At 41.0% G+C, this 10,660-nt stretch overlaps 1 protein-coding gene across 1 annotated transcript in view; it reads right to left on the minus strand.

The window, feature by feature from the left end:
- Positions 1-8,099, minus strand: part of AHSG (alpha 2-HS glycoprotein) — a 38,655-nt gene extending 30,556 nt beyond the window's left edge. The window contains exons 1-2 of the mRNA XM_040349463.1: positions 7,845-8,099; positions 1,253-1,363 (exon numbers count right to left, since the gene is read on the minus strand). Of these exons, the coding sequence (XP_040205397.1) occupies positions 1,253-1,363; positions 7,845-8,051 (318 nt within the window). The 5' untranslated portion in view covers positions 8,052-8,099. The remainder of the gene's footprint in view (positions 1-1,252; positions 1,364-7,844) is intronic.
- Positions 8,100-10,660: the final 2,561 nt, after the last annotated feature.

Here is a 10,660-nt window from a genome sequence, read left to right on the forward strand (position 1 = left end):
AAATCTGTGGAATGATTTGAAGACTGCAGTCCAGTCCACAAACGGTCACTATCAAATGTAACTGAACTTAAAAAGTTCTACAAAGAAGAGTGGGCAAATATTGCAAAGTCTACATTTGTAAAGTTAGCAGAGACATATCCCAACAGACTGAAGGCTGAAATTAAAGAAAAATGTGGTCCAACAAAAACTAACAGAAGGGAGTGATCCTTTTTTCCAACTCAGTGATTCTGTTTTTGACTTTTTTTTTTAAATGTACATGTTGGTGTTATATATTTCATTTGGATGTTATACATTGCACTGGTAAACAAAGCTGAATAAAACAAAATCTGTGTCTGTCTTCATTTCAGGCTGCAAAGGAACAAAATGTGATTATTTTTAAGGGTGTGATTCTTTTCTATATCCACTGAACATACTTACATACTTCTGAACCCTGCACTCTGTAAGTGGGTACAAGCTCCTCCCACTTTTAAGAACAATTTGGCCACATCTGCCATTCCGTGCAGTGCTATTAGTCCTGTCCCTTACTCCTCCCCTGTCTGATCCCCATGAAATGCGAACATGGTCAGTAGGGTGTCTCCATAATTTATTTTTAAAATCTTGTCACCTTAATCTAATGCACACTAAGGCCTCGTACAGACGAGCGGACAGTCCGATGAAAACGGTCCGCCGGACATGTCCGCTTGGAGATTTCGGTCTGATGGCTGTACACACCATCAAACTGAAATCCGCGCGGACAGACAGCGCGGTGACGTGGCGGTGACGTTGACGCCGCCACGTCATCAAAACAGGAAGTGAAATACTTCCACGCATGCGTCGAATCCATTCGACGCATGCAGGAGATATCTGTCCGCTGGTTAGGTGTACTAACCAGCGGACATGTCCGCCGGACAGCGTTCCAGCGGACATGTTTCTTAGCATGCTAAGAAACATTTGTCCGCTGGAAATCTGTCTGCTAGCCTGTACACACGATCGGATCTGTCCGCTGACACTGGTCCGCGGACCAGTTTCAGCGGACATGTCCGGTCGTGTGTACGAGGCCTAAGAGATGCTCACTGTGTGCAGTGTAATCAGAGTAAGCATTAGGAGAGGAGACTGTATGACTGTGCAAGGCGTAACGCTAGAGTTCAGCTTTTAGGTCAATAGCTTACAGTAACAGACCAATAATTTGGAATTAATGAATATAAAAAAAACACAATAACACAGAGCTCTGCTTTTGGTATTCTGATGGTATTTCAGATTGATGAAGACCTACCTGTTCAATCTTTGCTCTCACAGGACATTGTTCTATTGGTGTTGAACTCACATGTGGGCATACGGTCTCCAACAAATCTAATTCGAAAAGATAAATTTCATCTCCCCCATGCTTAAAAAGGGTAAAGAAAATAAAACAGTAAGTTTAAAATTGTTGCAATAAAATAAAAAGCAAAAAGTAAATAAATATGTTTGTGGCTATAATCAGTTTAAGGCCCCTTTCACATTAAGGCCCCTTTCACACGTGCGGACCATATGTCCGCTTTTTCATCGATCCGTGTGCGGATGAAAAATTGACATACATCGGTCCCTATGAGATTGCGGGTGTCAGCGGATGAACATCTGCTGACACCCGATCTCGCCCGCCTCCGCACTCCTCCGATTCTGCAGACGGAGGAAAACCCTATTTTTCCTTCCGTCTGCGGATCGGATGAACACGGACAGGCGGTCCGTGTTCATCCGATCCCCCATAGGGGAGAGCGGAGAAAAGACAGGGTGGTCCCTGCACAGTGTGCGGGGACCGCCCTGTCATTCGCCGGGCCAGCGATCGCCTCTGAGCATACGGAGGTTCACAGGGCGGATCATTACTGATCCGCCCCGTGTGAAAGGGGCCTTATGTGACTTGTCCTGTGACTTTGCACTGTAAAATCGCATGACAAGTCGTACCCCATGATTTCCAATGAGTACCATTCATATCTGTGCAACTTCAAGTCACAGCCAATTCAAAGTAGTCCCTGCACTACTTTGGTCTGACTTTAATGCGACTTGAGGTCCATAGACCTTAAGATTACACAGGCGCAATTATTGCAAAATGGTTATTATACCTAAAATCTTATATAAATTTCAGATGATTCCCATAGCCCTCCCGAGAACACTATTCTCTGTACTAAAAAAATTAATTATGAATTACATTTGGAAAAATAAGAAACATAGGATATCACTCCAGACCCTAAAACAACCAAAAAAAAAGGGGGGTTTAGCGGTACCGGATGTTAAAGGATACTATGACGCAGTGGTAATAACAAGGGTGGTGGAGTGGGCCAGAGCCAACAAAGAAAAAAGGTGGGTAAGTTTAGAAAATGAATTAGCACAGGCGAGGTTAGACAAGATAATTTGGAACCCTCCCCAATTTAGGACACTAGATAAAAACGCACACGAAATAACAAAAAATGCACTTAAAATATGGGATAAGGTGTATAAAAAAACTCAGAAGGAATATAATTCACCTTTTATAGCACTAAAAAATAACGATTATTTTGCACCAGGTAAAACACAAGTGGGGGGTAATTGGATTAAACAGGACACTGTACAACTAAGGGATATAACGAAGGGTGGCCACATAATAACACTACAAGAGTTAAAACTTAAAAATAATTTAATGGAAATCAATGAATGGAGGTACCAGCAGCTCAAACATTTTGTTCAGGATCTCCCAGGACCACTGAGAACGGGAGACCAGTTAACAGAATTAGAAAAAATATGTTCCACGGAAAGATCTAAAGGAACTACCTCAAAGTTATATAGGATTCTATTGAAGATGGATGAGCAGAACATACCCCCATTCATTAGAAAATGGGAAAGGGAATTGGGAACACAGCGGGATGGGGGCACAATAGATAAAATGTTGGCTCTGACACACTCCTCAGCGGTAGATAGCCATACTGCGGAGATGTGCTTTAAATGCATATCCGGATGGTACATGACTCCGGATAAGATAAAAAAGTATAAAGAGGAACAGACAGGAGAGTGCTGGAGGGGATGTAAAACATTAGGAAATATGGCACACCTCTGGTGGGGATGCCCTAAGATTAAGAGGTATTGGGAACAAATTTTGACCTGTGTGGAAGAGATCACAGGGAAAAAGATCAAGATGGACCCATGGGTCATCCTATTCCATGGGGGGGAGGAAGGTATAAAGAGTTACAGGAAAACGCTTGTACCGCATCTACTCAATGCCGCTAAGAGACTTATTCCAAGGAAGTGGCAAGAGGTGGAGTGCCCCTTAATCTGGGAATGGATAGATGCGGTTGAAGAAACATACAAAATGGAAGAACTAAAAGAGGCTATAGAGGGCAATAACATCTTACAAATCACGAAATGGGATAAATGGAGGACTTTTAAGAAATCGTGGAGTTACGCAGAAAAATTAAGGACAGATACTTAAAAGATATATCAGAAGAAAATTAGAGAGAACTAGAGATATAAGAGATTGTTTAAGGTGAGATAGGGAGGGGATGGGGGGGAAAGATTAGGGGGGAGATAATTGAAATCACAAATACTTTGCGCCTCTTAAGCACGAGGAATGATATTAAATAAATAATATATATATACTTATATTTAAAAAAAAAAAAAAAAAAGAGGGAGGAAAAAAGTAAATTTCCACACAAAAGAAGCGACACTTATGATGCAAAACCAATATAGAGATGCAATGGGCTGGTACGCAGAACATGAGCATATAATGCACACTATATGAGGTTGAGTCTGAAGTGGAAAAAAAAAAAAAAAAAGATTACACAGGCATTGCTTTAAGTCGCGGCAAAATCATGCCTAAAATAGCTGCAAAGTCGCACGACTTTCAGGTCGAACAAATCTGAAAGGGTCCTAATGAGGTTTTTCTAATGGCACTTGAAGCATATTACCATGCAAATAAGAATAATGGAAACCACCAGCTTAAGATGATTGCCCTTAAAATCAGCTGATTTTGGCTTTGATCAGGCAGTATTCACAAAGCACTTGCCTCCTAACTTACGGCGGCGTAGCGTAAATGGGGCCGGCGTAAGTGCACCTAATTCAAATTAGGATGGGGGGGGGCGTGTTTTCTATTAATGTTTGGTGACCCGACGTGATTAACGGTTTTTACGAATGGTGGAATGCGCCGTCCGTGTACATTTCCCAGTGTGCATTGCTCCAAAGTACGCCGCAAGGACGTATTGGTTTCGACGTGAACGTAAATTATGTCCAGCCCCATTCACGGGCGACTTACGCAAACAACGTAAATTTTTCACATTTTGACGCGTGAACGACGGCCATACTTAACATTGACTAGGCCAGCTATTTGTTCGACTAACTTTACGTCGGAAATCGCCTTACGTAAACGGCGTATCTTTACTGCGACGGGCGCACGTATGTTCATGAATCGGCGTATCTAGGCATTTACATATTCTACGCCGAACTCAACGGAAGCGCCACCTAGCGGCCAGCTGAAAAGTTGCACCCTAAGATACGACGGCGCAGGCTGTCGTATCTTAGCTAGGTTTAAGTGTATCTCAGTTTGAGAATACACTTAAACTTAGAACGGCGCAGATTCCGAGTTACGCCGGCGTATCTACTGATACGCCGGCGTAACTCTCTCTGAATCTGGCTATTAGTCTCGGTTCACACAGAAAGTCATATGACAAGTCGCAGCCCATTGATTTCAATTGATTTGGTACCTGTTCTAATTTATGTGACTTTGAAAAGGTTCCTGCACTACTTTAATGTGACTTTCTTGCGACTTGAGTGCCAGAGAGTGTAAAGTCACATGAACGTTGCACCAAAGTAGCACTCCGAAATCGCATGTCTTTGGAGTGGCACTAGAGTGAACGGAGCTTACTACCCAGCATATTGTTCATAGGTGATTAGCTGCTTTGGATTTTTATCCCAATAACTATTGTTTTTCTTTGTGTGATAATTAGTTAATCTAGATACTCATGTTCACTGAATGATTGTTCGATTTACTGACTAGAAACAAGTATGCAACAAATGTAGCTGGATCCTGTCTTTCACGTTTTTCTGGGGCATGATGGGTATAAGGCTCCATTCACACCTATGCAGTTTGCTTTTGAGTGTTTCTGCAGTGCTTTTTGCCTTATTTGAACCGAGATTTCATGTGGGGAACAAAAAGGAAAAGGCAAGGGGAATATATAGAAGTACATAGTCCAATATACAAGGGGTACATACAGATTTTGAGATTTGCGTTTTTTATGCTTTTTTTTTACTACTACATGTTTCTCTGCAGCTTCTCAATTGAAGTCTATTGAACCAAAAATGCAACAAAAAAGAAGGGTTTTGCATTCAAAAAAGTCCTTGACCCTTTCCAAAAACGCAGAGGCACAAAAATGCATTGATGTGAACGTGTTCCATAGGAACCCATGTTAAAAAAAGGTCCTTCAGTTCTGCAAAGAGCATGAAAAAACACATTTGTATGAATGGAGCCTTATGCCTCTTATGCCGCGTACACACGATCATTTTTCGGCATGAAAAAAACATCGTTTTTAAAAAATGTCATTTAAAATGATCGTGTGTGGGCTTCACATTATTTTTCAGGTTCTGAAAAACGACAAAAAAAAAAATTCGAACATGCTGCATTTTTTAACGTCGTTTTAAACAATGTCGTTTTTTGGGTTGTAAAAAATGATCGTGTGTGGGCTAAAACGACGTTAAAAACCTGCGCATGCTCAGAAGCAAGTTATGAGACGGGAGCGCTCGTTCTGGTAAAACTGCCATTCATAATGGAGTAAGCACATTCATCACAATGTAACAGACAGAAAAGCGCAAATAGTCTTTTACTAACACGGAATCATCTAAAGCAGCCCAAAGGCGAATGGAACTTCCCCTTTATAGTGCCGTTGGAAGTGTTGTACGTCACCGCGCTTTGCTAGATAATTTTTTAAAAACGATGGTGTGTGGGCAACGTCGTTTTAATGATGAAGTTGGAAAAACTTCGGACTTTTGACTGTGCAAAAGTCCGCCGTGAGTCGGTCGGAAGTCCGACGGACAAAAATAGAACAGAATCTCTATCTAAGGTCGGTCGGATTACCGACCAAAAAAGTCTGATGGAGGCTACACACGGTTGGACTATCCGAGAAAAAAAGCCTGTCTGACTTTTTTTCTTGGAAAGTCTGGCCGTGTGTACGAGGCATTAGAGACCAGAAATGTACAACTACTACAAGTCTGCAGTAGCAGTGTCCATATCGTTTTCATGACAGGTTTCCATGCTCTTCAGTTTACAATAATGTGAGAATTTTTTTTTTCAATTAGTCGCTATAGGTTATAAACATTGCACATTGCTCTAAGCCTTATTAAATAGCACATTATTATTTTTTTTCCGAATCTACTAAAAACAAAAGTGATTTACACCAGCAAAGACTGTTTTTCCAAAACCATAGAGCTTACTAAAAACCAGTAAATTTAATCTACTGTCCATGTGCCATGTGGACACACTTTACAAATTTAGGCCTGGTTCACACCTATGCGCACTACAGTTCATTTAACATTGTCTCCAATGTGATACGTTTACATCTATGCTTTTTTCAGCCGCTGTGTTTTTGGAAAGGGTCAAGGACTTTTTTTTTTTCTTTCTTTTTTGGTTCAATAGACTTTAATGGAGAAGCTTTGAAAAAAATTATATCAGAAAAAAGCCAACGGATTATTCTGATCCTAGCGCTCAATGGAAAGATAGTTGAATAGATAATTGTTTTGTGCAGTAGAAAAGCAGCTATTATAATAAAATAGTACTAAAAAACAATGTATTGCAGTACATGAGTATTGGACTCATAAGCCATTCATAGGCTCATTTTAGCGCTGTTAATGTTTTGTTAATATCTTTTAATAACACATTGTTTTTTAATGGAGAAGCTGCGGAAAAACATGTAGGGCTAGATTCAGAAAGATGCGTGCATCTTTCTGCGGGCGTAACGTATCTCCGTTACGCCGCTGTAACTTTGGGCGCAAGTTCTGTAAAGAAAGAACTTGCGCCCTTAGTTACGGCGGCGTAACGTATGTGTGGCGGCGTAAGCCCGCCTAATTCAAATGGGGATGTTGGGGGCGTGTTTTGTTTAAATTTGAGTTGACCCCGCGTTTTTGACGTTTTTTTTTTTTAACGGCGCATGCGCCATCCGTAAAATATCCCAGTGTGCATTGCTCCAAATTACGCCGCAAGGACGTATTGGATTTGACGTGAACGTAAATGACGTACAGCCGTATTCGCGAACGACTTACGCAAACGACGTAAAAAAGTCAAAACTCAGCGCGGGAACGACGGCCATATTTAACATTAGCTACGCCTTATATAGCAAGGGTAACTATACGCCGAAAAAAGCCTAACGTAAACAACGTAAAAAAAAATGCGCCGGCGGTACGTACGTTTCTGAATTGGCGTATCTAGCACATTTGCATATTCCTTGCGTAACTATACGGAAGCGCCACCTAGCGGCCAGCGTGAATATGCAGCCTAAGATACGACGGTGTAAGACACTTACACCAGTCGGATCTTAGGGAAATCTATGCGTAACTGATTCTCTGAATCAGGCGCATAGATACGACCGCTCGCACTCAGAGATACGACGGCGTATCAGGAGATACGCCGTCGTATCTCGTTTATGAATCTACCCTGTAGTGTGTTTTTGCCACAATATTATATATTTTTTAATCTGCCCAGTGGCCAAAAAAAAACATAAAAATGCAATAGCGGTAAAATTGCGTGTGCAAAAAACGCAAAACCTACTGCAAAAAGCACTATAGAAACGGATCAAAAGCAAACTGCAGAAGTATGAACCGAGCCAAAAAATTGGAAATGTAGAAAATGAATCAACCCATTTTAGTGTGAGACTTACCGAAGGAAGTGGTATAATTTTCTCAACCCGGTTTAAAGCGAACAAGTATCCATTATGGTGATGTGCATTGGTGTACCGTACTGCTTCTGCAGCTGCCTGATGGGCCTCTTCATCATCACAGTTCAAAACCGGTGTATTAGAAGGGACTACATATCCTGAACACAGGACCAAATTAGCCAGCAACAAAGTCTCCAACAGAAGATTCATGGTGCCACACTACCACTTGTGTCTCTCGATGTGGTCTGTGAACTTGACGGTGGTGGTTGGATGGCAGCATTCTTATATATATATATGTATAAATCTAGCAGAATGATGCCAGAAAAAATATTTGCTCTGGCACTTCAGGTCTGTACACATGCAACAGAAAAATAAATATTTTGAAAATTGATTTGTCTAGTTAATCTTTCTGCATTTTAACCTGAAATGCCTCATGGATTAGTAGAAGCATAAAAGATATTGGATTTGTTCAGTGATATCAAGATCATGTGTTCCATTACTCACCCTGGAAGTTCTAAAATGTGGGCACAACAAGCTATCAAATTTCAGAAAATCTAAGTACAGTAACTGTATAAATATGTTAAACACTTGCTAAAAAGAATTACAATAAAAACTTCACTTAGAAATATTATTTTAAAACAATTACCATGCATATTTATTTAAGTTCTTAAATCTGTGGCAACTTGGTTGCCTATAGCAGTTGTCACTTTAGACATGTATTGCTTTTCTACTGTAACAGCCGCTTTCGCTGGCTGTTCCTTTTTTCAAATAGGCGCCTTTGGCGCCGTAATGCGTTCCATGTTAGAACACATACGGCGCTCGTGCGATGACGTCATCGCCCGGCGCCGTATGCGTTCCAACATGGAACGCATTACGTCGCTGCACACAGCGCTTTGCTTAAATCAGTGCTAATGCACTGCATCTGCACTACTCCTCTGCTCCCTATAAAGGCATTCACTTGGCTTCATTGCCTTGTTCTATTATTGTCAGCCGTAGCATGTCAGCCGTGGCCTGTCAGCTGTAGCTCAGCTACCTCACACACCTAGCTGCCTTTGCTCCCTTTGCCGGAACAGCGCTCCAGGAAACAACTACTACTTTGCTGTTAAGACTTCCTCTACAACTACAGCATTACTGGGAACTACCTGCATGCCTTGAACATCTTGCATCATGGACTTTCCATCTCCTACATAAAGATACCTACAAACTGATAAGTAGTCATTCCTTCACTTGTAGTTCTATAGGAAGATCTAATGCTAATGTTTCATCTATTACAATAGTAGTATTACAAATACCGTGTGGAGATTAACATATCTTCTGGGAGATACTATTGTGCTAAAGCTTATTTGCAAAGGAGTACCTTAAAGGGACAACTACCTCTAAATTATTACAGTAATATTTAGTTCACGTATGCTACTATAAATTCCTGAGTTATATTGCCTCTCATATGTAACCATTGCTACATCTACAATATATGGCTAATGTCTGCAACTATATTTACCTGAGCTATACTGCCTCTCATATGCAAGTAGTATTATATCTACAATAATTACCTCAAGTATGCTACTATAATTACCTGAGCTATTTTGCCTCTCATACGCAAGTACTATTACTCAACTAAAGTACCTGTCATATACAAGTAAGAGTTGTCACTACAACTTCTATTTACTACGAGCTCGACATAAGTAAAAATCCTCATAGGCCTTGTCCTAATTGTTTGAACATGTTCGCTCTAACTTTTCTATGCTAGAGGTTGATGCTATTTCATAGCATCTCCTCTAGTGGCCCAATACATCGCTACATGCTTAAGTTGATATGATTCTGAGAACCCCCAAACTCCTGTTGCTAGGAGCGACGCCTGGGGTCCCTTACTGATAATCACTTGCATGTAGAGGTGTATTGGGATATTGACCTTGAACTATAATTTTAAGTGCTAAGCTCTAGTCGCATGTTGTAATGCGTCCATGCTTAGTAGCTCAACGCCTTTCTTTATGTGACAAAGAGATGATGTATAGATCCCCCAAACTCCTGTTGCGAGGAGTGACGCCTGGGGCCTAATACTGAGTTGTCACATACTGATAATCACTTGCATGTAGTGGTGTATTGGGATATTGACCTTGAATTATAATTTTAAACGCTAAGCTCTAGTCGCATTTTGTAATGCGTCCATGCTTAGTAGCTCAACGCCTTTCTTTATGTGACAAAGAGATGATGTATAGATCCCCCAAACTCCTGTTGACGCCTGGGGCCTAATACTGAGTTGTCACATAGAGAATCACATTGAATCCCTTGCTAACTGCAGTTGTAGTTCACTCCGTTCACCAGTGCTGTTACATATACGCAACATGTACCAGGTTTAAACTGAAGAGTTGAATGTTTCCAGAGCTTCTGGGAAAAAAGACAACAAAAAGGTCTTCAACTTGTTGAGTGGTAGCAGACATTATCTGATATGAAAGCAATATGTGTGGAGGTTCAGTCAAAAGTTAAAGCTAAGGCTGGCCGTACATGTTCAATTTTAGATTTATCAAAACCCATATAATATAAGGTCAAAACAAAACAACTTTCAATTGTTTGCAATTAGGTAGGCCCTTGCACTAAAGAGTTTAAAGTGGATGTAAACCGTCTTTAAGCATCACTGCCTTGCCATGGCGAAGGGTTTTGCGCAATTCAGCAAAGCTATGAGCTATGCCGTGTAGGCCCAGCTAAGACAGGCAGGTCACAGTGGAGAATTCTGTGATCCACTGGATAAGGAAATGGCAACCCACTCCAGTATCCTTGCCAAGAAACCTCATGAACCGAAACAAAAGGCCCCCAGACTGTAA

Source organism: Rana temporaria, chromosome 4 (genome assembly GCF_905171775.1).
Source record: "Rana temporaria chromosome 4, aRanTem1.1, whole genome shotgun sequence".
Taxonomy (NCBI): Eukaryota; Metazoa; Chordata; class Amphibia; order Anura; family Ranidae; genus Rana; species Rana temporaria.